We start from the raw sequence: 27,310 nt of genomic DNA, 5'->3' as shown, positions 1-27,310 counted from the left end.
CGCTCCTCGCGCGGCCTTGCGATTGGTTGAGCAGCACGGCCCCGCCTCTTCATCGTTATTTAAAAGCTTCACCGTCCGTTAGTTTTTATTCTGCCCCTCATCTTTTACGTATTTTAAAAGCGAGGAACCAAGTGGTACTGGGCTACAGAACTATGCCCGGCCGTGGTAGTTTCTTCCTTCTCCTCAGTCCCGAATGGTCTGCGAGTTATTCTGTGGCGGTGAGGCAAAGGGAACTCTGTACATGCTCAGGAGCACAGGCCGTGACTTAAATGTAAAAAACAAAGCACTCTTTATTCTGCCATGCGGCGCACACCCTCCCCTCTTCAGTTCCTCAGGCACGTTCCCCTCAGCGTTGCCACCGCAGTGCCAGCGAGAGGGCAGGAAGCCCACTCTTCCGCACTGCGCATGCTCCAAACACATGCGCATTAAGCACCCTGAAGCCTTTCCCAGACGCCCGTTGAATCTCTTACCCACACTTTCCGTCTCAGCTAGGGACGCTGTCCAGCTTCGATCTCCCTATTCGGCTCCATGGCAACGGCAAACACCTCATTCCCCCCTCCCACCTCTCTTTCCTCTCTCCGCCTATCCGCGAACGCCGAACCTCTCGCGCGCTACGTCACATCGCACTAGGCTCCGGCGGGACGCTAAACCCCGCCCTCCGCCGCTTCCCATTGGCCCGAGCGCCATAGCACCATCTCGTCTTAGCGCGGCGGATTGGTCAAGAGGGGCTGGGCCGTGGAAAGCGCGAGGCGAAGGCAGGAGTTGAGCCGGTAGCCGGCTATTAGCATAACCCCGCCCTCTTCTCCCGCGGCCTCCCTCCCGCCTCCCTCCGCTCCCCTCACCTGCTCAGAGCATCCTCAGTCGCCAAGCGCTCCTTTTGCACGGCGAGGGCGGAGGCGGGTGACCGTGCGGAGACGATAGGCGAGCCATTTCCCTGAGGGGGTGGAGGAGGAGAGGCCATCAAACAGGACCAACAGCCCAGGTCTCTTTCCCGGAGGAGCTGAGGGCGCCACAGCTCCGCCATCCACAGGACTAGACTAAAGGAAGCAGCCCTTTTCCTGTCAGAAAAATCCTGTCAGGGTCGCTGAGGGAAAGAGGAGCAGCCCTCACATTTATCTTATTTTTATGTATGCATTTCAGTTCTTCGTTCTTGTGAATTAAATTTCCACACCTTTATCAAGGATGGTATGCTCTCCTGCCAACCAGGTGTGCCACCTGCAAAGCTCACCAGCCACTTTGGCAGGGATGGCGGTGGCTGGCACGCTTTCTTTCTCTCGCTTTAGTAACTTTTTGGTTTTCGTTCACAGGTGAAGCGAGAATCGCTTACGAAGGAGCAGGAGGGAAAGGAGCACAGGACCCGGAGATACTCTTCAGATTCCCTTGTTGGATTGTGACATTTTGCATTTTTAAAACACACGCAATACCTTCCCGGGTGTTTGTTTGTTTGTTTAGTTATTCCTGCTGACTGAAGGGTCAAGAGCCTTAAAATACGTGTCCTGGCAGAAACCAGCAGATGGCTGAAGAAATTTAAATGAACGATGCCTTTTCTAGGGACATGTTGATAGCGGGTGGCGATAGGTGGAGCTGCAAATCCACTATGTTTTCATGCCTGGTGCCTAAGCCGAATAACTGCTTTTCGTGACCACAGAGGTTTTGTATTAAATTTCTTGGCATTTTTCTTTTTTACCTTTTTGGATTTGTAGTGCAGTTTTTTAATTCTCCTCCTCTGGTTTGAAATGAGGATCTTTGTAATTTCGTAACACAGTTTGTACGGGGTGTGTGTTTGTGTAGCCCTGTTCAAGGAACTTTATTCAGAATCAAGCTCGAAAAGGGAATCCAGCAGTGATTGTGAGAGAGCACACCCTTCTTCCACAATGTGGACTTTTCTGGGCATTGCCTCTTTCATCTATGTCTATAAGAAATGTGGAGATTTGCTGAATTATGCCAACAAGGAGGTCCTGATTTCCATGCTGGTGTTCTCTATTGGTTTGCTGCTGTCCTATCGGTACCGGACATGGGGACTAAAGCAACAGAAGCACAGGCAACCCCATTGTGGAATGCTCTCTAATTTTCTTGCCGCTGTGCCTCTCCTTGGTTTTTTCTGGACTAAATTCCACGCAGGCTCCCCAAAGGTGTTGAAACCGAAATCCAAAGAGGTATGTTGGCTCTTAACATGACAACCCAGGACTGAGATCTCTTTCCTATGTTTTAAAACAATCATCTTGCACCTTTCAGATAAATTTGTTTTTAATACTGGGGATTTCTGAAGGGGGAATTTCTTTTTGAAAATCAGATTGCAGGTTTGTGTTCCTGAACGGTGATGGAAATCTACTTAAGCCAGCACTTCCCAAACTGGGGGAGAGGGATCTAGAATGTTCAGTTTTTGGGAAATTGCAACAGCTTCCATAGGTTTTGTATTCAATGAAGCTCAACACTCAGAACTATGTAGCTTGATAAGAGATTTTAATAACAGTTATTTGAAATTCTCAAACATTAGCTCCTTCGTAATACGTTCCTAGGATTTCAGATTCCCCTCCCCCTCTTGGCTTGCTAGGGAGAGGGTATCTGTCCTATATCTAGCATATGTAGGTAAGAAACAACATCCTTCCTTGCCATTTTGAGGAGCACATAATGTAAATGAACGGTAAGTGCAATTCTGTGCATGGTTTCTTGGCACTATGGTAATTCCTACTACTGTATGTTCAATGGGACTTGGTATGTTAATGATTGTAGCCAATTCATTGAGGTCATCCAGGAGTGGTCCAGGAAGATACTGTGGCCATCCATATCAAAAGTCGCTGAGAGAGCCAGGGGAATCAGCAAGTTCTCATTTCTCCATTCCTTTCCTAAAGAAGATAATCCACCGGGTCACCCAAGGCTGATTCTGTCACAGAACCTGAACTTGTACTGGAATGAGTGAAGATAATCAGTTTCATCCAAGAGCATTATATGTAGCTCAAGTTCCTCTATGTATAAATCATGTACAGAATTCTCTCCCTCAATATGCTGTGCTTTTGTGACATTTGTCAGCCCAAGTCCTTGAAGTAAATGGTAATCACAATAGCTTAAAATGCATTTGTTTTGCTTTGCTTATGGCTTCATCTTTACGCAGGATAGAAGGGAAGTTGGTGCCTCACCTGAGAGCACAATTGAGACAACTACGGGTTCAAATCTCACCCCTCCGTGTGATCCAGAAGTTATCATTGTGGGATCCGGTGTGCTTGGCTCTGCTTTGGCAGCAGTACTGGCAAGGGATGGAAGAAAAGTGACAGTAATTGAGAGGGATCTCAAGGAACCTGACAGGATAGTTGGAGAACTGCTGCAACCAGGGGGATACAATGCTCTGAAAGACCTGGGACTGGGAGGTATGTTAGCAAATCACAAATCCTGTCTCATTGTTCTGATGTGCTTGTTGCCCCACTTTGTTTATTTAATTTGCTGGGTAGCCTGATCCTTGCCTTCCATCTATGCCTTTTATAATATGATAATACCAAAAAAAAAACCATCTCTATATATGTTGGCCTATAGGCTGAAATTAGAATCTAGCCTCTCCTTGATTTGGGGTGACTTCTGACAGGAGTGGGGGTGCACGAGTTTCCATTTCTTTCCACATTACAAAATCCCTCTGTCACTATTGTTTAATTCTGTCAGTAATGTACATGAGACCTATGAAACTGAATGAAGCCATATATGATTCATATATGACCTACCAGGGACTCGGTAAACCCCTTGTTTTTGCTGCTTATCAGGGACTGTAGAAAACAGGGTAGTTGTTGAACATCTAGAAGGACATAATACATGGTTTATTGGCTGAATTCAGCTTAAATTCTTAGATTCTAAGATTCTGAAGAATGTTCAAAGTATCTTTTCATGGTTGGGGAGAATTTCCATTGCATATTCCTAGTGCGTATAACATAATAAATACTTGATCTAAATGTATGTTCTTGAGGCAACTTGATATGTATCCTTCTCATATACTGCCCTCAACTCTGCACTTTCCCTAATGTATTGACATTTATTTTGCAGAGGTTGTGGAAGGGATTGATGCTCACGCAATAAACGGCTATGTACTTCATGACCTAGAAACTAAATCAGAAGTTGAAATTCCTTTCCCTGCCAAAACGGATGGCCAGATACAGAGTGGAATAGCGTTTCATCATGGGCGTTTCATTATGGGTCTCCGAAGGACAGCTATGGCAGAACCCAAGTAAGAATGGCAACTTAAAATAATAAGGCATCTACTGAATGAGCAGTTCTAGGCCTGACTGATGTACTAAGTGCATCCTTCCATCTTGTTGAATTATTTTTTTATTTTTTGTTTATTTTGTTTTTCCTTTTATATCACTTGAATAACACCTTTGTGGTCTGATATCAACTGGAAGTAGCATCCCAGCCATCAGCAGTGCATTGGTGTTTATACAGTTGTGCGAGTAATTCCTCAAATCAACTCAGCCACAGACATGTTTTACTGCACCACCCAAACAGGCATGCTTACCTTTAGTCATTTTGGGCACTTGAAAGAAAATAAACTGGAACTTCCACTTGAGGTCAGATAGGCACCCTCCCTACTCAACTTCCAGCACCTACCGAATAATTTAAAAAAATAATATCACAGCAAGCATTTTGATTGAAATTTAAAGCTATATTTTCCAGTTCTCACTTTCTAGCCAATTGCAAACTATGGTTTATCAATTCAGGCAATATTCTAAATCAGGAAGGAGGAACCTATGGTCTTCCAGGTATTGCTGGACTACAATTCCTATCAGCCTCAGTCAGCATGACCAGTATTTAAAGGTTATAAGAGAATAACAAGCAGGGCCAGAGTTCCCTGCTCCTATTCTAAACCATGGTTAAGCTTCCTTTGAAGTCTGAATTGCTTAGAAAACTACTTTATTTAATAGTGTTTCTAGTTTTTAAAATTGATTGTAACCAGCCCAGAGTCTGTTGAGTAACTGGGCATCAGTATATTTATGCAAGTAGAGGTGCAACTAGATACCGTCTCTGGTTGTGTAACAGCGACACCAGGGAACTGGGAACTGAGGTGTTTTCCCTCCTTGAAGCAAAATGGAAACTATATATATATATGTATCCAAATAGGTATGGTTAGTTCACGTAGCTCCCTCCCACTTGAACAGAACAGCTGCTTGAAAGTTGCATTTCCACTAATTTGCAAAATGTCCTGGTTTGATTTTACTGTACCAGGGTCAAATTATACATGATGTATTCTTTGTTCTAATTGCTAACAGGAGCTGCAGGAAGTGATTTAGATCAGAGCTATGGCAAGAGGAAAAGGGTTCAACTCTTTCTTCTGTATTGACGCCCTGATGCAGATGACTCATGGGGCTGCCATTAGCTCTGTATGAGAATGTATACAGGCTTTCTCATGTTATGCTTCTCTTTCCCTTTTAATGGCTCATAGCTTTGGGTGGATGGGATGGAATTTTGATCAGGACCATGGTGCAGAGTTAAAGAGTTAATCCTCTTATTTCCATATTTCAGCCCCGTCTCAATCCTCTCTGCATCTGCTTTTTAGTGAAGAGAGAGAAATTAGAAATACAGCACATGCAGCCCTAAAAATATCAGATTAAAAACTCATTTTAAAGTAATCTTTCACCCTTAAAATATATTTATGAGAAGGGATAATCATTGTGATGAGTATTCAGTTTTATATACCCCACCTATCTTCACACCCACAGCACATATATTGAATCATGAACTGTTCAATCCTTTGGATTGGCTATTGGCAAGATTTCCTGAGTCAGTATTGCAGAAAGGATCAGGAGAGAATATATCAGATCCTGTGGCTCAGTGGTGGCCAACCTTATTGGCATGTGTGCTGCATAACAAATCCATAGTATGAAATAATGCATTTCTAATAGTCACTACGCTAGATAGCCACAGCCATTTGTGTTCTAATAACTTCCATGCTGTATTATTGCAATGCATTCTGTGTGGGACTACTGTTGAGTAGTGTTCAGAGACTTCATTTAGTTTAAACTGCTGCTGCCAGATTCTTGCCTAGAGGAAGGTAGCTAGAACATAACCATGCCAGTTATATTCAGTCTGCACTGGCTATGTATTTGTTTCCATGATCAATTGGTTGCTGATTCTTGCCTTTTAAAGTTCTAAATAGCTTGCCTAGAGATGACTGACATTTTCCATGATGTTTGTCCTACTTCTGAAGCTCTCACCAGGTACCTCTTGCCAGCTGAATAGGGCAGGGCTTTCTCAGTTGTGATACCTGTCCTGTGGAATGCCTTTCCTGGGCAGGCCTGCCTAACTCCAGCACTGAGCAAATTTTGACCTGATGTGGGCTGCTATAATGTTTTTTCTTCTCTCCTCCTCATGTATTGAGACTAGAATACCCCTTAGTTTGATCTGCTGTTGCTTTAATTTTAATGATATGGTTGCTTATTCTGCTATTAAATTTGTTTTTTGTTTTTAGTGTTATAATGTGATTTTATTTTCTATCTTAGTCAGTTCTTGCTTTTTTTTTTTTGAAGAAAATTAAAGAATGGTTTAAGGTAAACTAGGGCTTATCATTAACTGCGTCCCACAGCTCTCTCATGGGGTGATATCCAATTGGTTTATAAGAAAAGTTTGGTTAATTTCTTGCCAACTGCTCATGCAAGCCACAGTCCTGGTTCAGACAACATGGCAAATCATAGCATGGCTTGTTTGAGCCATGCAGGTTCCATGCAGGCAAGAAGAAGCTGCAAGAGATCTATGAGGTATGGGAGAAGCTTGTTCACAATTGTACCATGGTTTAAGGCAGGGGTCAGCAACCTTTTTCAGCCGTGGGCCGGTCCACCGTCCCTCAGACCATGTGGTGGGCCAGACTATACTTTTTTTTGGCGGGGGGGGGGGGAATGAATGAATTCCTATGTCCCACAAACAACCCAGAGATGCATTTTAAATAAAAGGACACATTCTACTCATGTAAAAACACGCTGATTCCTGGACCATCTGCGGGCCGGATTGAGAAGGTGATTGGGCCAGATCCGGCCCCCGGGCCTTAGGTTGCCTGCCCCTGGTTTAAGGCCATTGTTTAAATACGGGTCTATTTTCTCCCCAGGAGTAGGAAGACAACCTGTGCAGTTGGTTCTGTTCAGGGGAATGGTTCTACCTATTAAAGTTAGTAGGGTATATTTTAGATGGAAATGTGCTTAACTTACTGTATTATGGAATATGAACCATGGATATTGTGTGCATTAAAACAAATAAACAAACTGCTTTCTTCCAGTACAAAATTCATTGAAGGAACAGTGACTCAGCTGCTTGAAGAAGATGAACGTATTGTTGGAATTTTGTTCAAAGATAAAGAAACTGGTGCTACAAAGGTGAGGCTCAATAGACATATATATTTTTACAGGAAAATATTCTAGGTTGTTTTGGTGCACAGTAATTCTCTGTCAAATTAAAGCAGGAAACAATTAAGGTAACCCAACAGGTAAATTAGCACAATGAGCGTGGTTAAAAACACAGGGCCAAATTATATGACAGTATTATTACTATTTATCTGTTTTCTGTTTTCAGTCCTCTCCTCCCATGGCATAAATACATATCTAGTCTACAGACTACAAAGTATATTTACAGGAAAATTATGTTTTGTAGCATTGCCCTTCAAAGTCATAAGGTTATTTCTTAAGGGCCAAAGCAGAAAGAAAAAAACATAGTTTGACTGCTGCCTCAATAAATATATGCTACGTGGGTGGCGCTGTGGTCAAAACCACTGAGCCTCTTGGGCTTGCCGATCAGAAGGTCGGCGGTTTGAAGCCCTGTGACGGAGTGAGCTCCTGTTGCTCTGTCCCAGCTCCTTCCAACCTAGCAGTTTGAAAGCATGCCAGTGCAAGTAGATAAATAGGTACCACTGTGGCAGGAAGGTAAACGCTGTTTCCGTGCACTCTGGTTTCCATCACGGTGCTTGCCACATGATCTGGAAAGCTGTCTGTGGACAAACGCCGGCTCCCTTGGCCTGAAAGCGAGATGAGCGCTGCAACCCCATAGTCGCCTTTGACTGGACTTAACCATTCAGGGGTCCTTTACCTTTTTACCTTTAGATATACAGTATGCTAAGCATACCTAAAAGTTCATATCATCTTCTATACATTAAATCAATCGTTGCATTCTGCAGGAGAGGGTCTTCTGCAAATACCACCCAGTCTGGTGGGCTGTTGCATATTATTTCAGAATCAGGCCTTTGGTAAGGCAACAAACACTATCCTTTGGAACTCCCTCCCATTGCAGATCAGACAGGTGTCGTTTTCAGTGCCTGCTAATGGTGTTCCTCTTTCAAAAAGCCTTCTAAAATCTTTATCCCAGTTGGCATCTGTCCTGAATTGAAATTGATTTTATATATGTGCTGCTGCTCTATTTTTTATATTTATAACTGTTTATATTTATATATATATATTTATATTTATAACTGTTTTTTAAATTGTTTTTATATATGCAATTGTTTTAACTGTGTGTGTTATTGATGTTAAGGAAGAGCATCACAAGCTGCTGCTCAGAGATATGGTGCAATTTCCTTTTGAGAACTCTGACAAACTTTCAAATGAGAATGAAACTTCTGTGAATATAGACTGGCTTAAGGGGTTACTGTACTATATGACACTATTTATCATGTTTATCGCTTTTTCTTTCCTCCTTCCCCATTGCAGGAGCTCCGTGCACCCCTTACTGTTATTGCTGATGGTGTCTTTTCCAAGTTTAGAAAACAACTTATCTCCAACAAAGTTAGAGTTCCATCTCATTTTGTGGGGTTGATTTTGAAAGTAAGTGTTACTTTTTAAAAACAACAACTAAGCTTACAGTTAGTCTGCTTAGCATCTATAGTGTGGTGGCATTGTGGGCCATCATTGTAAACCAGGGTTGAATCCTGGGTGTGGGGCTTCAGATAACACGGCCAGTGGGGAGGCATAGCTGCTTGCCTTGCTGGCCAGGGCTTCAGATTCAAGCCTGCCTGCAGAATCGACCAATAGCAGGTGGGCTGGGAGGCAGGCCTTTCCCAGAGGGCAGGCCCAACGGAACACGTAGGCTTCCCTTGGGTGCGCTGCTGGGAAATCTAAAGCAGCCTGTCTCAACCCCAGCACCCAGTTCTTCTCCGGATCTTCCACCCAATTCCTTTGCATATTGTCTGCTCTTTTGGTGCTTGACCTTGCTGTGAACCTCATTGGCTGCTGTATTTGGGGCTAGGCATGGATGCTTAAAGAGGAAATGTTACAGTGATCAAGGTGCATGTTTCAAAGTTGTCCCATTTAAATTGCTAATGTTGTCATACCTCTGTCGTTATTAAATCCTGTCATTATCAATCCATATTTCATCCATCTTCACAACAGCTTCTGATGTTAGTTATTGACCATGACCGGAGAATCGTAGTTTAGTAAGCCAGTGTATAAATAGCACTCAGCCACTTCACTTGACCCTTCACACAAGCAAGTGAACAAGCTGGGAAGGATTCATTTAACTCTTGTTTCCTTCTCTGTCAGAAACAAGAAACTCTAGATTAATACTTTTGGTACAAGCCAGGATATAAAGCCAAAATCAGACCATGGCCTTCACAGCCATCTACGGATACACCGCTAAAACTGTGTTTGTGTGCCACGAGTGATCGCCAAGAAGAAGATTCTGTTAACTATGGTTTCTCACTTTGTATGGAACAAGAAATGATAGCTAACTGAAGACTTCCTTGTTTCTTTTCTGACTTGTGCAAAGGGAGAAATTAGTTAAATGTATGAGGGCTGCGGGTGGCACTGTGGGTAAAACCTCAGCGCCTAGGACTTGCCGATCGCATGGTCGGCGGTTCGAATCCCCGTGGCGGGGTGAACTCCCGTCATTCGGTCCCAGCTCCTGCCCACCTAGCAGTTCGAAAGCACCCTTAAGTGCAAGTAGATAAATAGGTACCGCTTTATAGCGGGAAGGTAAACGGCGTTCCGTGTGCTGCTCTGGTGCCGGTTTGCCGGAGCCACTTCGTCACGCTGGCCACGTGACCCGCAAGTGTCTGCGGACAGCGCTGGCTCCCGGCCTCTAGAGTGAGATGAGCGCACAACCCTAGAGTCTGTCAAGACTGGCCCGTACGGGCAGGGGTACCTTTACCTTTTATGAGGGCACCAGGATCGTACAAGCTGAGGAATGGTTGTCCAAATGTGGTCACTGTTGCTAACATTTTACAGATTGGGAAATGAGCATCTGTACTAGTAGTTTGTTGAAAACTGGCCAGTGAATTCATGGCCAACCAGGGATGTATTGGTAAATGTAAGTCGGAAGACACTTTTCATAACTTTTTCTCTTTCTTTCACTTTAAAGGATTCACCTCAGTTTAAAGCCAACCATTCTGAAATTGTTCTGGGTAATCCTAGTCCAGTACTTTTCTACCAGATTTCTTCTAATGAAACCAGAGTCCTTGTTGACATTCGAGGTGAAATGCCAAAGAACCTTAAAGAATACATGGTTGAACGGATTTATCCACAACTACCTGGTAAGCATTATGTGCACAGGTTGTCAATACTGTGAAAGAAACCATCAACTCTCATTTGATGCAGAATTGCCTCGTCATTGAAGAAATAAACTTTAAATGTCTAAACTGTGATTAACATGAACTCAGAGTTGAAGCTTCAAGGAGCATTATCTTTTGCAAATATTCATGTTTCTAGACTTGGTTGAAAGGTAGCTGTGACTGGGAGAGGATGGTGGAAAATAGCCCTTTGCAGTGTAAGTGCCTATGTTGGTAGCCTTTTACATCCTGTCCATGGTCAATGATGGACTTGGAATTGGGCATGCCTGAAGTATGCCTGATTTCATAGAGGCACAGGGGCATAGTCTCAAGTTTCTTCGTCACTTACCCTCAGTGGTCACACATTCACAAGGATAAATAGCTGGTGTAAAGCCACATTTGACCAGTTCATTGTTACGGTCATGAGGGCATTGCTGTCTTCCTCCTTATAATGACTTCAGGGAAATCTTGCACAACAGTTTCCCCCAGCTGATATACTGGAAATGTGGCATTTTCCTAGGGTAGGTGTTGCTGGTGGGTGGCCTCAAGTTGTGCCGTCTCAGTTTGGGAGTTCCTTAGGGCACCTTTGGGTACCTGGAGCAGTGAGCCCCTGAGGGAATGAGATGGGAATTGAGCAGGCTGTGGGACTAGAAATGGTAATTTGAAAAGGTGTATGTTTGTGAAGAAAACTTGAAAGGCTGGTTTTGCTTTTTACAGCAAGGGTCTCTTCAGAACCAGGAAGGATTTTTTTCTTGGGCAAGAGTCTGGTGGAGTTTCACCTTCACCTGTTAAAAATGTCTTTGCTCTGTCAGTGGCAAACTGCAACTTTTTAGCTGTGGGTCTCTTTACCTGACCTGACTGTTTTGTACTGGGAATAGATCCCTGTACTTCAGTATTGAGGCTGTGTGTTTCAAGTTGCCAGTGAATATCTGGGTTTCACAGATGTGCTTTTGAACAACACCCCATCATTTCAGTCAGATGTGTGCAGAAGATATTCCTGACACACTACTACTACTACTACTACTACTACTACTACTATTACTACTGATAATAATAATTATAAATCAGATGTGGGGAATATTTGGCCATTCAGATGTTGCTGAACAGCAACTCCCATCATCCCATAATTGATCTGAACACTATTCAGTCGTACCTTGATTGTCGAACGGAATTCATTCCAGAAGTCAGTTTGACTTCCGAAAACGTTTGACAACCAAGGCAGGAGCATCCTGCACTGAATCAGAAGTCGCAGAAGTTCACGTTCACAATCTGGAACACTCACTTCTGGGTTTGTGGCGTTTGGGAGCCAAAACGTTCGAGTCACAAGGCATTCGGGATCCAAGGTATGACTGTACTTCTATTGTTGCAGCCTAGAATAGCATTAGTTATTTTTGCTGCTGCATCATACTGTTGACTCATGTTAAGCTTATGGTCTACTAAGACCCCTAGATCCTTTTCACATGTATTGCTTGTTGCTCTCAGATTCCTGCTCCATCCACATCCTTATTTATCCAAAACAGCCTAGTTTTAACAAGCATTTTGAGATGTACAGTACTTCACTTGTATTTGGCATTAGGACACCTTACACTTTCCATAATATTTTCTCATGTTGGTGCCAATAATTTTGAAAGAAATCCCAACAGATTGACTTCTAAGTGATCCCCCCCCCCGCGCCCCCAGAGTGGATTTATCTTTAGGTCACCGGAGTTCTGTAGGAGAGCTAACAACTTGTCTCAGTTTTCTAATGACTTTTGGGGGGACAGGTTGGAGCTAGGTATTAATGATGTCTCTCTTCTGAATCTTGAGGAAAAGACTGAATGTTCTGTAAATGACTGAACTTTTGCATATTTTGTTTTTGCAGCGCACTTACAGGAGCCTTTCATAATAGCTGTGCAGAATGATCGCATGAGGACCATGCCAGCAAGCTTTCTACCTCCGTCCCCTGTAAACAAATCAGGTCTGTGAGCAGAAGAGTGAATTGAAAGCTGAAAGGCTTAAGGGTCTGCCCATCCAAGGGTGGGGCGTGCCCAGTGGGGTTTTGTTCCCCCTCGCTTTGAACAGCACAGAATCCCATCCACCAATGCCATATCACCAAACTTCTTTGGAAAGACTTTTCCCTTTCAAATAGGGTGCAAAACACAAGCCTAAACCTCTCAGGTGTGGGATAGTTCTTTGGATTTCAGCCTTTGAAAACAAAGGGGTTGTTCCTCAGACTTTAAGACAGAGGCAGTAAACCTCAAGCTCAGGGCTGAATGCCCCTGCACCTGCCCCTCTAAGTGCTTAGTGCAATCATGCTTCTATTTTCTATACCTTCAATGCCCAGAAACCCAGCAGGCACCATTTGCTGGCACCTTTCATGGTGTCTCGGCCCCAGGGATTAGAGGGCAGGGTTGGAATCATTGTTGTCACTCTGTTTACCATTACGATGATGCCACTTCACTCAGTAGAGGCATGAAGCAATCTAGAGATTCCTAGGAAAGATAGCGGCACCTGCCAACCCCAAAGTGTGCCAAAGTTTAGAATGAATGCCAGGATCCTGCGTCTATACAACAGTGGTTGATTTCAGAGGTTGTTTCCTTCTTTTTTTACGTAGGAGTCCTCCTTCTGGGTGACGCTTACAACATGAGGCACCCTCTAACAGGTGGAGGAATGACTGTTGTTCTGAATGACATCAAGATATGGAGACACCTGCTGCAGGCCATTCCAGACCTGTATGAGGATTCTGCTATTCTGGAGGTATTTTATTCTTTTTCTTTTATTACATTCATTAGTCACTTTATTTTGCACAGGGCAACCCAAAGCAACTTAAAAGCATGGGTATGATTCTGGCTTTTCCTTTTGGGGTGGGGGCTTTGGTTCAGGTAAGGGGTTTTGGTTTTTTTTGCAACTTTAAGCTGCTGCCTGTTCTAGGTTAGAGAAAATATTGAGTTCCGATCACCTGCACACCAAACTTTCAGGTTCAAGGGAGGACTGTGGTCACAACCCCACCATGAATTTAACTCACCTAGCTTTCCCCAAAGAGTCCTGGGAACTATAGTTTGTCAAGGCTTCTTGGAACTGTAGCTCTCTGAACGGTAAACTGCAGTTCCCCAGGATTCTTTAGGGAAAGCTAGCCTGGCTTATATGTTAACACTTGTTGGATCCAGGAATTAGAAGGATCTTCCATACAGCCTACATCCCCCTTCCCCAAACTCATGACAGAATAATGATGGACTTAAGAGAATTGACTGGAGGACATTGGCAAACAGGTCTGATAAGATTCTTGCTCAGCTCACTGCTGCTTATCACGTGTAACTTGTGATCCATGCTGTACTACATGGAAACTTATGCTGCAATAAATACTTAAGATGCCAGAAAACTATTTTGTTTCTGACAAAGTATTCTGCTGGGAGAAGCCTGGTCCTGCTATTCCTATAATTTCTGTTTAGAGATGTGACATTTCTGGACATTTTCACACCATGGTGGGATTGTTTGTGATGGGTGATGAAATAGGTGTCATAGAATTGTAGAGTTGGAAGGGAACCTGAGGACCATCCAGTCCAGGGTTAGGTCTCCAGCTATTTTCAGACTACAGGTCCCATCATCCCTGACCACTGACCTTGCTAGCTAGGGATGATGGGAGTTGTAGTCCAAGACCAGCTGGGGACCCAAGTTTGGGAAACACTGATCTAGTCCAACCCCCTGCAATGCAGGAATATGCAGCCGTCCCACACAGGGACCGAACCTGCAACCTTGGCGTTATCAGCACCACCCTCTAACCAACTGAGGTACCCATAAATCATGTGCACCATTTTAAAAATGTGAAATGCATTATGCATTATCTGTGGGGAAATGCAAAAAGGGAGCAGGCCATGCTTCCATGGTAGAGCACTAACAAGCCTTTGCACAGAAAAGGTCTCATGTTCTATTTCTGTCATCTCAGATTGTTAGGTAGCAAGTGATGGGACAGAATTCTGCCCTGGAGAGCTTCCTTCAGTAAGAGCAGACTAGAAATAAGCCAAATGATCTGACTCAATATAAAGCAGATCCATAGGTGTACTGATAACAATTTGTTGACAAACTCTTGAGATCCCTTCTCATAGTGAGACCATTCCTCTGTCATTTGGTGGAGTAAGTTGCCAGTGCCCCCATCTTGAAACTGGTAAACCCCATTACGTATGCAATGTTATGTTGCATCCCAATGCCAGCAAGTAACCTTACCTTACCTTCTGCAGGCAAAGAAGTCATTTTACTGGACAAGAAGAAAGTCCCATTCCTTTGTCGTGAACGTCCTTGCTCAGGCGCTTTATGAATTATTTGCTGGAACAGATGGTAAGTGCATTTCAAAAAGGTACACACAAAGTTAATTACACTTCATGAATCTATTTTGCTCCAGTTTAAGTGACGCAAGACCTGTTGACATGATGGAACACCTCCATATTACTGTAGCTGCACTGTGGCAAGCTTATACCTTGAACATCCATCCATCTACCCCTAAGGCAGAAGCACACTGTTTGATAGCCATGGGGTTGCCATTGAAAACAAGCTTTTCTGCACTGCCATTTCTGCCCTGAACATGTGACATTTATTATTATTACTTATTAAATTTGTGTATTGCCCTATACCCATAGATCTCTGGGCGGTTTACAACATAAAATTACAATATAAAATACACAAAAGACATAATATAATATAATAAAAATAAGAACAGAAACAAACCAATAATCCCCCTTCCAATAAATCATTTAAAAAGGCACCAGATGTCTGTCAGCCAAATGTCTAGTTCAGACATAAGCAAACTCAGCCCTCCAGCTGTTTTGGAACGACAACTCCCATGGTCCCTAGCTAACAGGACCAGTGGTCAGGGATGATGGGAATTGTAGCCCCAAAACATCTGGAGGGCCGAGTTTCACTATGCCTGGTCTAGTTAAAGAGGAACATTTTCACCTGGTGCCTAAAGGTGTATTTAGAACAGGGATGTCAGCAGCCTCCTTATGGCAATCTTAACATGTGCTCTGTCCATCTGACTTTCTCTGTCAGTACCTAAGTGGAACTGTCAGCATTTCGTTGGAAGGTTATGCTAGCTTGGAAAGCAAATAAATTACATTAATAAATTAATAAATTAATTGACAGAGTTGTTAAGTCTCAATGAATGCTTTGTAGATTGCAGGTGCAGCCTAGATCCATTCATCAGAGTACAAACTTAGATTTTTAGCAGGGGTATAGTTTGCATAACGTATGACAGTCTTGCAATGGTAATGATCATTAGCTTGTGGTGACACGGAAGTGGGTTTTTTCACTGGTAGCACCAGTGTTCCTGGAGTGCCCCTGGTGAAATACGAGAGACCCCACCTGTATGGGCTTCCAGGCAGCTTTTGAAAGCACTCCTGTTCACACAGGCATTGCGTTGATCTCACCACCTGAGTCTCATAATTTAATTGATGTTTTGTTGGAATGGGATTGTTTCGTTGCATAATTTAATGAATGTTTTAATGGGATTGTTTTATTGTGTGATTTAAGAATGGATGTTTATATGTTAATTGGTGTTAATTTGTGTAATTGGTCTTTGGATTTGTAAACTGATTAGTATTTTGACATTAAGCTGTATATAAATGCATAAATAATAACAATAAGGCACTGTTGCTGCATCAGTTTGTTGTGGTGGCGATTATTTAAAAATGCATAATATCAGACTGAAGAAATGAGGGGCAGGGTGTTAGAAACTTGTGTGTGTTTCCATGTATGTTATAAGATTATTCTTCATTTAAGTAGTTCATTCCACTCTTATTTTCTGTGCCTTCTTGTAAAGCAGTGTTCTTTTTAATTTATTTTTGCAGTTTCTCTGCGTCAGTTAAGGCAAGCCTGTTTCCTTTATTTCAAGCTTGGTGGCGAGTGCGTATCCGGCCCAGTTGGATTACTGTCTGTGTAAGTTGGAGAAATGTTTATAAAATCCTTCTCAGGTTGTTGTTCAGAGCAGGACTCTCTTTGGAAACCATGTGAAAGAGACCTTTCATGAGTCCACTTAACCAGTGAGATGTAGAGGGACTGGGGATCAAATAATACTACTGCTACTACTAAAATACATACATACATACATACATACATACATACATACATACTTACATACCCCGCCCATTCGGCTGGGTTTCCCCAGCCACTCTGGGTGGCTCCCAACAGAATATTAAAAATACGATAAAATATCAAACATTAAAAACTTCCCTAAACAGGGCTTCCTTCAGATGTCTTCTAAAAATCAGAGAGTTGTTTATTTCCTTGACAACTGATGGGAGGGCATTCCACAGAGTGGGCACCACTCAGGGCTGGACCTCAGTCTGGGCAGAATGATGGGGGTGGAGACGCTCCTTCAGGTATACTGGGCCGAAGCCATTTAGGGCTTTCAAGGTCAGCACCAACACTTTGAATTGTTCTCAGAAATGTACTGGGAGCCAAAGTGGGTCGAGAGACTTTGTTGCCCAACCATTTCAACGGATTAGTATTTTGTAAAATCTAGTACGTTGCTCGTAAGGTGAATCGCCTTTTTCATCATTTCCTTAATCCTTCCCTGCAGCTTATCACCCAAGCCTGTCGTCCTGATTGGCCACTTCTTTGCTGTTGCCCTCTACGCCGTGTATTTCTGCTTCAAGTCCGAGTCCTGGATCACCAAGCCGCGAGCGATCTTCAGCAGCGTTGCTGTGCTGTACCGGGCTTGCTCCGTCTTATTTCCACTCATATACTCTGAAATAAAGTACCTCACCTATTAAATTTGGAAAGACAAATCCGCAGGAAAAGGAACACAGTAGACTCCCTTCTCTCCTCTCACCCTTCATTCTTGTGAATGTGGGATAGTTCTGTCCCCAAAAAACCAGACTTTTACTCTCTCTTTCTCAAGAAAAGGACCAAGCTTTGTTTTGTGTTTTTTTGTATAGAGAGAGCCAGCCTCTGGATGTGAGATCTTCCTATAAGGGGGATCCCAAGTGTGTATAATCCCATGAACCAAGAAGGTAACATTTCAGTAAAGATCAGCCCAATCTATGGGGAGGGAGAGGTAATTCCTACTGCTGTTTCTGGGCGTAGCTCTTCAGAGCCAGGGGAGTGCAAATAACCATCTGCCTGTTGAGCTTCCCATCCCTCTGGCTGCTGGGGCCGTGGCTAAATGCTACACAGAACTCTGTAGCACATGCGATCCTGCCAATACAGGAGACAAGATAGCCAGGAATCATTGTTATCACTGTGGAGGTAAACCTGTGCCTTGGCTGCATCACTTTACACTGGAGATCAAAAATGGAATGACCGAATGCTCTTCCACACAACCCTTCCTCGAAAATTAATAAATAAATTGCCCTGCACTAGCACATCAGGGTGAGAGCTAGGCTAGGTTTATGGATGCATTTCTTTTTAAAACAATATGCAGGAACAATGAATCGCATTGAACCGTCACCTGCAGCCCAGGCCCAGGTTTGCTTCCTTGGGAGCTGGTTCATTCTTGGCGTTTGATTCCTACAATGAATAATGTGTAGTGCTAGCTAAGGCAGCCTTGCTGGTACTACTGCTAGTTCCTAAGGGTTTCTTGTGCCGGAACTATACAAATCTGAATAATTTAGTTATTAGTCACACAGACATGAATATGTGCGTGTATGTATGTAAAAATAACAAACTCACATACAAAAAAATATGTAAGTTTGATTTCCTTATACGGATGAAGATTCTAAAAGAGATTGATGTTTCCAGGGACCACTATAAAAATGTTCAGGACAGAAGCTAAAATGCTGATTCCAGCAGAAGATAGTTGATGGATTGTTGAGCATGCCCCATTAATGTTAATTAAAAGCTAATGAAGCAAGGGGTAGTTCAAACAGTTAACTCTTTCTTTTTGCTGCTAATGTTATCTGTACCTTTGACATTTTCTGTCTTTTATGTGAAATGTCCCTCTATGATGAGATAAAATCCTAATGTGTTTTATTCAGCTAAATGTCCCTGTGTCTACTTTTTTTGTTCTGTGGTATAAGTACCGGGATCCTTTTCTTAAGTTTTATTTAAATAACATTCTAGTGGGGAAGAGGGAGATATGGCTCTGGTTCTTTTCATAGTTGAGGAGGCCTGTGGCAGCATAGGAGATTTAAAGCAGCGTCGCAACACAGAGCTGTAAATCCTTGCCACAACCATTTATGTAGCTCTAAACCCGCTTCCTCAGTTGCTATGAGATACAACTTTGGTCACATCCGTTCCATACGTTTAAAGCATGCGGCTTCCCTCAGAGTATCCTTGCAACTTTGGTTTGCTCCTCAGTACTACAGTAGGGGATCCCAGAAGAGTTTGTTTTTTGATCCTCAAAGATTCTATGCCCGTGAAACATAATGAGAGCCTGTCTGGTTCTACTCTTGAAAAGTATAAAAGGTAAAGGGACCCCTGACCATTAGGTCCAGTAGTGGCCGACTCTGGGGTTGCGGCGTTCATCTTGCTTTATTGGCCAAGGGAGCCGGCATACAGCTTCCATGTCATGTGGTCATCATGACTAAGCCACTTCTGGCAAACCAGAGCAGCGCACGGAAACACCGTTTCCCTTCCCGCCGGAGCGATACCTATTTATCTACTTGCACTTTGACGTGCTTTTGAACTGCTAGGTTGGCAGGAGCAGGGACAGAGCAACGGGAGCTCACCCTGTTGTGGGGATTCAAACCGCCGACCTTCTGATCGGCAAGTCCTAGGCTCTGTGGTTTAACCCACAGCGCCACCCGCGTCCCTCTTGAAAAGTATACAGGGAAGTAAATTTTAAGTGATTTTGTTTTCCTGTGTTAGTTTGGCACTGTAGAATGACAAGCAAGGTACAGCTCATTCCAAGTTCTCCACATAAAAGCAGATGTGATCCTGGCCCCCGGCCCAAATCGCAGCAAAACATTTTTTTACTTCTGTGAGCTTAGCAACCACCGTAGCTTTATTTGTAGTTTGTGCAGTTCACACAAACGTTTCCCTGTGTAAACATGAGCACTTGTGTGGACGCCATTCCGACTCAAAAGAAATTGCACTGGGAAACTTGCTAAACTGTACCACTTGAGATCTTATGCATATTTGCTGGTTTTCCCCATGGGACGAATGTCCCCTACATCGAGAAATCTAGCATGGCAGGGTTTGTCAACCTCCTTGGTGACATTTAGTTTCGTAGATGCAGTTTTTATCTGGAAGATCGTTCACTCATGTGACTCTTTCCCTGCCTAAGGTGATAGCCTGAGGCTATCATAGTTTTACTATGGTAATATTATGATAAAATGCTCATACAAAAAGATGATGCTACGATGGAGATTCTTGGGAAGTCCAAGGCTTAACTTGTTCAATTATAGACTTTTGTGTCTTGCTATCCAGTGACTAAAGTATTTCTTTTGCAATGTTTTTCAACCCCATATGTGTGATTCGCAGTAATTACAGTGCAATTTTTATAAGCAGATTTTATTGAGAAATGTCTCATGCAATAAAAAGAATACAGTTCGGAACAACCAGAGTCATTACAAAACACATTTCAGAGCAATCTACCGAAAGTGAAATTATGCTTACTCAGCAGTAAGAAGCAAATGGCAAGTGTGCATTCGAATAATAATAGCAAAATTAACAGCATGACATGTAAAGGGCAGTACCTTGTGATCTGTTGGTTACTTGGTTATAAAACTACTGAGGATATGTTGAAATTGAGCGTCAGGCCTAATGAACACAGCATCGTTGTCTGACCAAGGCATAACAGAGTTTTACTATGACTTCTCTTGAGCTGGACACTATGCTTCTGTTGATGCAGCCTAGAATAACATTAGCTTTTCTCCCTTTTTCTTTTGCTGCTGCATCACACTGCTGCATCATGTTTTGCTTGTGACCCGCCAAGATCCCTGGATCCTTTATACATGTACTGCTACTAAGCCAGGTGTTCCCCACCTTATATTTGTGCATCTGGTTCTTCCTGCCTAAGTGCGGAACCTGACATTTGTCCCTACTGAAATTCATTTTGTTAGCTTGCACCCTGTTCTCCAATCTGTTAAGGTCATTTTGAATTCTGCTTCTGTGGTCTACAGCATTCACTACCCCTCCCAGAAACCCAGAACATTTATTCCCATGTGCAGGGTATGTGTGTTTGGGTTCTGGTGTTGGGACAATGATGGTTTACCAAAGGTCATTGAAGTAAGTCACTAAAATCAAGGCGAATCTTGAATTTTAGCTCTCTTTTTCTTTAATTTTTATTACATTTTCTGTTTTACATTTTAGAATATGCATTTAAACAACCTTAAAATATCAATGACTTCCTTCTTCTCTTTCCATGGTTCATTTTGCATAACATAATCCCTGCATATTTTATACAGACTAAACCATTCAGTATTCCATTATTACATCCATCAAAACTTATTTACACTGTTGAATTTATCTTAACGCTGCCAACGTTTTCGAGTGTGCACAATTCCCCCCCCCATATATTCAATAAACATTTTCCAATCTTCTTTAAACGTATGTTCTTCTTGTTCTCTTATTCTATATGTTAGGTCCGTAAGCTGCACATATTCCATCAGTTTAAGTTGCCATTCTTTTTTAGCTGGGACTTTGCTTGTTTTCCATTTTTGGGCTAACAAAACACAGGCTGCAGTAGTGGCATACATAATCCTTTTTTGAACTTTTAGCTCTTATACCAGTTTCTCCCAGCTTGATGCCCTCCAGCTGTTCTGGGCTACCAGCTGATGGATATTGTCCAAATCACTTGGTGCTGGACACTGGAGGGTACAGTGTACTTTTGATGGTTCTGTGTGCTGGATGCCATGAATTGGGACCCATAAGTAACCAAACAATTAAACCCCTGTGTTGCAAACAATATATGGATCCAATATATGGATTGATGGATTCTCTTGAAAACATAGAACCAAATGAAAGTCTTATAAGTCTCTTTCAGAGAATCCATCAAGAGTGCATATTTTGTGACTTTCAGAGGTTTATAAGGTTTCTGTTTATTTGATTTGCAGAGAGTGCATTTCATATATTTCATACTGTTTTGTATAGATTATATAAAGAGTTTATATTGACATTGCATTGTTGTAGCCTTATTGGAGTTCACCGATTGGGTCTGCATTGCTCTGGGACAGGAGGAATGAAGTCAAATGACACCGAGGTTGGTTCAAATAAAGAGTTTATTCTGCTCTCCGGATAGCAGAAGGCACTTGCGTGGTGAGTCCACAGCAAATCCAAAGAAATCAGAGATTACAGGCAGTATATAGATCCTCCAGGCACCCTCTTCCTCCTTCCCCAGGACTCCAACCACGTCAGCCTATGTACGCAGGTTGACATCACATATGTTCTTGCTCTGGTATTCTTAACCATAAAAGGGTATTCCTTCCTGTACTTCTGACCATAAAAGGATCTTCCTCTTCCTACTCTTATCTTGGAGGAAGAGGTCGTCATCTCTGAGAACGCACTCTGGCATTGTTCTCAGACTTGGGTCTGTGCGTCTTTGTGGTCAGAACATAAGATAAGGCACAAACGTGTTTTCTCTGTTCTACTGGTACAGTCAAGGTCATCCTTGACGTCACAAACTGATAAAGGAGAGAGCTGTGTTCTTGTTATGCATTTGCTCAAAGGCTCAAGTTTATGCATTTTAGCTAAGGAAAAATAGGGATTTTGGTGCAGTTTAAAACTGCCTGCACAGTCAGTTTTGGGTTTTGGGAAACCCATTCCTTCAGTACTTGGTCATCGTGTTGCCTTGGATATTACTAATGAATTGGGACCCAGCTGGATGCCAGGACCTAGGGCTGGATGTCAGGGCCCACATGTTCAGCACAACACAGCATACATCCTCGCATGCTCTGCTTACACAACACATATTCCTGATACCAGGGTGACATAACTTGGAGGTGCCACAACTCCGAAGTTTGCGCCTCACGTACACAGCTGAACGCAGAGTGCTGGGTCTTCCATAAAGATGTTCTCACGGCTGCAAGGTGATGCCATGGCCTAAGCTTGAGCTAAAGAAGGGTGTGTGAATACCCGTTCTGTAGCCGAGTAGAAGAATATCTGCCTGTCATGCTTTGTTCATGCGCATTCCTAGCCAATAATGACGCAAGAAATCGTGCATGTGTGCTTGCTACAATGCTCGTGTTTTGTATTTTTGATGCATACTCAATGGTTGCAACATTGGATAAACTCTTAATTATTTCTGGTATCATGGAGCCACTGGGTTGGGTAACATCCCTTGCCACACGACGAAGCAGGAGCACAGATTCCTGTGGGCCTTCCCACCTCTAGTTTTCTCTCTGGCTTTGTCAAGAACGGTTTGTTCCACATTACTTCAGCCTTTCCTCTTACTTCCTGATCTTGTTGTTCTTTAGTTGTTTAGTTATGTCTGACTCTTTGTGACCCCATGGACCAGAGCACGCCAGGCACTCCTGTCTTCCACTGCCTCCCGCAGTTTGGTCAAACTCATGTTAGTAGCTTTGAGAACACTGTCCAACCATCTCGTCCTCTGTTGTCCCCTCCTCCTTGTGCCCCCAATCTTTCTCAACATCAGGGTCTTTTCCAGAGAGTCTTCTCTTCTCATGAGGTGGCCAAAGTATTGGAGCCTCAGCTTCAGGATCTGTCCTTCCAGTGAGCACTCAGGGCTGATTTCCTTCAGAATGGAGAGGTTTGATCTTCTTGCAGTCCATGGGACTCTCAAGAGTCTCCTCCAGCACCATAATTCAAAAGCATCAATTCTTTGGCCTTCTTTATGGTCCAGCTCTCACTTCCATACATCACTACTGGGAAAACCATAGCTCTAACCATATGGAACTTTGTTGGCAAGGTCTTCCTGATCTTACTTTTGTTCTAATCAGGGGTTAGCAACCTTTTTCAGGGATGCAATGGGGCCCATAAAGCTCCTGAGACCCCCCCCCCAGTCAATGCCCCCTTGGTCACGAGATGGCGAGTGTGGCTGCCCTTCTCCCCCAAAAAGTACACAGAAGGGAAGGAGGAAGTGATGCTCTAACCCAGGGATCAGCAAACTTTTCCAGCCGTGGGCTGGTCCACTGTCCCTCAGACCATGGGGGGGGGGGAGAATATATTTTGAAGAGAAAAAAAATGAACGGATTCCTATGCCCCACAAATAACCCAGAGATGCATTTTAAATAAGAGGACATATTCTACTCATGTAAAAACACACTGAATCCTGGACCGTCCATGGGCCGGATTGAGAAGGCAATTGGGCCGCATCTGGCCCCCGGGTCTTAGATTGCCTACACCTGTTCTAATTAAACTTTAATCCTCTTCCTCATACCAGTAACGGCTTTAGGCTTAATTGCCTTATTGCTTTTATCCGCCTCAGCTCCCTCACTTCTCTCTCCGGAGTAGCTTCTGCAGCTATTTTTTCCACACACAGAAGAAAAACTTTTATGAAATGACAACACCTGTCTTCTTTTTCCTGTTCCTCCCTTCCTTGCTGCTGCTATCAGAAGACTCGCCAGGGGAAAAAAGAACAAAACACAGTGCAGTTTTACCGCTTGCCTGCAGTTCCCTGCCAAAAATGCCCGTCAGGTGTCAAGTTTGCCGTGTTACCTGCTGCCAAATATTCATGCAAAGATAGGGTGGTGCGCAGGATGGATCCTTCCTGCATGCCAAATGTCTTGTCTCCCTTTCATACTAAACAGGAACTTACGCTTCTGACTTTCTACCCCAATCCTTCCCATCCTCTGGAAAAAACATGGCACTATTTAGATGTTAGTAAGGTGTATTTAGTGTCATTAGACCTTCTGATGCTCTGTTTTTATCCCTTCACCCACTTTCATTGGGGAAGAAGAATGCTTCTGCTACTCTTACGTGGGTGGAGGCTTGCAAATGGCATTTAAGCTTATGACATTTACGGTAAGTTGCATTGTCCAACTAGTCTGACAACACACTCCACTAGGTTGGCAGCAACTCCTGCTCCTTCCTTTTTTATTTATTTAATTTAATCAATCAATCAATCCATCCATCCATCAATTAATTAATTATTAATGCACAATCGGGGGGGGGGGGAACCATACATCAAAACGAAACAAAAACAAGCAGAAATAATAAAAATAATAAGTGAAGTAAAACAACAACAACAAAAAGCACAAAGCATTATAACAAAAATAAAAGAGGTCTTCTGACTACAGACCTGACCTCCCGTCTCCTCCTTAATTCAATTACGTATAACTTATTGCCGGTAAAAACTATTATCAGGCTTAACTGATTATTAGATGTGGGTTTTTTTTTTATCTTACATCATTCTTGATACTACTACTGAAATTAGTCAAATGCTGCAAGAGTTTAAACTTCTGTATATGTTTTTCAAATATATTTTAAAGACTCCCCATTTTGAAACAAATAACTGTTTTGGTTTATTCTTTCTTTTTTTCAGACAAGTTACCGTATTTTTCGTCCCATAGGACACTCCGTCCCATAGGACGCACCTAGTTTTTTGGGGGGAAATAAAGGGGGAAAAATTCACTTTATTTCCTCCCCAAAACCAGGTCGGGGAAACCAAACCAGGCCGGGGAACAGCGGGATGGCGGCGCTCTGCCTCCCCGCTGTCCCCCAAGCTTGTGGGGCTGGCCAATGTCTGCCCGAAGCGTGGGGCGCTCTGCTTCAGGGCGCCCCGCGTGCCGGGTGGCAGGCTGCTATCCGCAGCCTAGGGAGCCCTGCGGGAACTCCTGTGGGCTCCCCAGGCTTGCTGATAGCTTCCTGAGGCCTGGAGAGCGAGAGGGGTCGGTGCGCACCGACCCTTCTCGCTCTCCAAGCTTCAGCGAAAGCCTGTATTCGCACCATAGGATGCACACAGATTTCCCCTTCATTTTTGGAGGGGAAAAAGTGCGTCCTATAGGGCGAAAAATACGGTATATAATTCTGCATATTCGGTCAATTTTTGGATCCAATCTTGCATAGATGGAAGTTTGTCAGATTTCCAGTTTGCAGCAATTAAAACTTCTCGGCCTTTTGGCTAGGATCAAGTGTAGTATCTGTTCTTATTCGATCTTATCTGCTCTTTTCATCTAACGCCTCAATATCTGAAACCTGTAGGGCAGCTACCTAATCAAGACATTACAAAATAGAGAAAAGCAACCTTTGTATGTAGAGTCCTACAACACATACTTAATGGTTGCTGTTGCAGTTGGGATCTGCGCTAATTGGGAAAGCTGTGCCCAACCCAGCGCTTGCCTGGAGCCGTAAATAAAATAGTGTCATTGGAGCTTAACTGTTTTGTGAGGGTGTCCTATAGGCACGGGGGCCACTCCGAGCACAATTCAAAGTGTTGGTGCTGACCTTTAAAGCCCTAAACGGCCTCAGCCCAGTATACTTCAAGGAGCATCTCCACCCCCATTGCCTGGACGCTGAGGTCCAGCTCCAAGGGCCTTCTGGTGGTTCCCTCACTGCAAGAAGTGAAGCTGCAGGGAACCAGGCAGAGGGCCTTCTCGGTGGTGGCGCCTGCCCTGTAGAACGCCCTCCCATCAGATGTCAAGGAGGTAAAGAACTACACAAGACATCTGAAGGCAGCTCTGTATCGGAAAGTTTGTTAATGTTTTATTACGGTTTTATATATTTTGGACGCTGCCCAGAGTGGCTGGGGCACACTGTTCTATTCCAGAGTTCTTTCATTGCGACAATATTTTATTTTCCACCCACTGCTCAAAATTTAATCCTGCCTGTGATTCCATTTACCAGATGTTTCAAAATGCCCAGATAGGGAGTTTATATTCTTCCAAGTCCATTTCATCTCTTGAACTATAATTGGGGTGGCATTGCTAAAGGGGAGGGAGCTGTTCTCTTGTGTGTTTTGTGTTGTTTTTGTTATGCAATTTGCGTTTTTATATTGCATTTTTATGTTGTGAACTGCCCTGAGCTCTACGGATGAAGAGCAGTATACAAATTTAATTAATAACCATAATAAGCTGCCTGGTGAGCCATTATAGAACATGTGTAGGCTTCTCTTGCATCACTTAATTCCCTGTGTTTCATCTTATTAAAACGGAGAGAACCAATATACTATTCAGATAAGACATTAGTTGCGCTTCTGTGTAGCTTATCCTACAATCCAATCCTATATATGTTCACCTGGACGCAACTCTTGCTGGACAAAGTGGGAATTACGCCTTTAACTCTTTTGAAAAGCTGCTTTTGATTTAGACTGCCTAACATAACCAACCAGTAAAATAAGACCTAAAACAGGCATAGGCACAAACTCGGCCCGCCAGATGTTTTGTGACTACAACTCTCATGATCCCTAGCTAACAGGACCAGTGGTCAGGGATGATGTGAATTGTGGTCCCAAAACATCTGGCGGGCCGAGTTTGCCTATGCCTGACCTAAAATGAAAGCCAGAACAATCTTTCTAAACAAGGAAAGCTGTAAAGAGAAGACCAGTCAAAAGAAGTCAGAAACCACACACAAGCTTTATTTCCTCTTTGAAAAAGGCAACATCGGTTCTCAAAAGCAGCTCTCGCCAGAAAAGGCTTCCTTTTGTGCCTAGCAAGGAATCCAGAAGAACACTGCAGTTATCAAGGCCAGCCAGAGCCGAACACCAGATCGAGAGCCAGTGTGGTGTAGTGGTTAAGAGCGGTAGTCTCGTAATCTGGGGAACCGGGTTTGCGTCTCCGCTCCTCCACATGCAGCTGCTGGGTCACCTTGGGCCAGTCACACTTCTTTGAAGTCTCTCAGCCCCACTCACCTCACAGAGTGCTTGTTGTGGGGGAGGAAGGGAAAGGAGAATGTTAGCCGCTTTGAGACTCCTTAAAGGGAGTGAAAGGCGGGATATCAAATCCAAACTCCTCCTCTTCTTCTACCAGTGGTGGCTGGTAGACCCTGGACCTGGTGGGCGGTCAGAGGCCA

The 27,310-nt window shown here is 43.4% G+C and overlaps 1 protein-coding gene across 2 annotated transcripts; it reads left to right on the top strand.

Moving 5' to 3' along the window:
- The first annotated feature begins 87 nt into the window (after positions 1-87).
- SQLE (squalene epoxidase) lies at positions 88-18,437 on the top strand. 2 transcript variants are annotated; one of them, XM_081918848.1, is made up of 12 exons: positions 88-218; positions 1,308-2,156; positions 3,113-3,365; positions 4,027-4,207; positions 7,244-7,340; positions 8,664-8,777; positions 10,309-10,480; positions 12,357-12,452; positions 13,089-13,231; positions 14,710-14,806; positions 16,312-16,399; positions 17,043-18,437. In XM_081918848.1, exons 2-12 carry the CDS (start codon positions 1,875-1,877, stop codon positions 17,233-17,235), a joined length of 1,716 nt encoding a protein of 571 aa, XP_081774974.1. In that variant the 5' UTR covers positions 88-218; positions 1,308-1,874; the 3' UTR covers positions 17,236-18,437. The 2 variants fall into 2 exon arrangements, with proteins under 2 accessions (XP_081774974.1, XP_081774973.1); XM_081918847.1 differs by lacking the exon at positions 88-218 and adding an exon at positions 852-982.
- The last annotated feature ends 8,873 nt before the right edge of the window (positions 18,438-27,310 follow it).

This window comes from Podarcis melisellensis, assembly GCF_964234715.1.
Source record: "Podarcis melisellensis genome assembly, chromosome: 7".
Taxonomy (NCBI): Eukaryota; Metazoa; Chordata; class Lepidosauria; order Squamata; family Lacertidae; genus Podarcis; species Podarcis melisellensis.
Note: the sequence above shows the minus strand (reverse complement) of the source record. Positions and strands in the feature narration are given on the sequence as shown.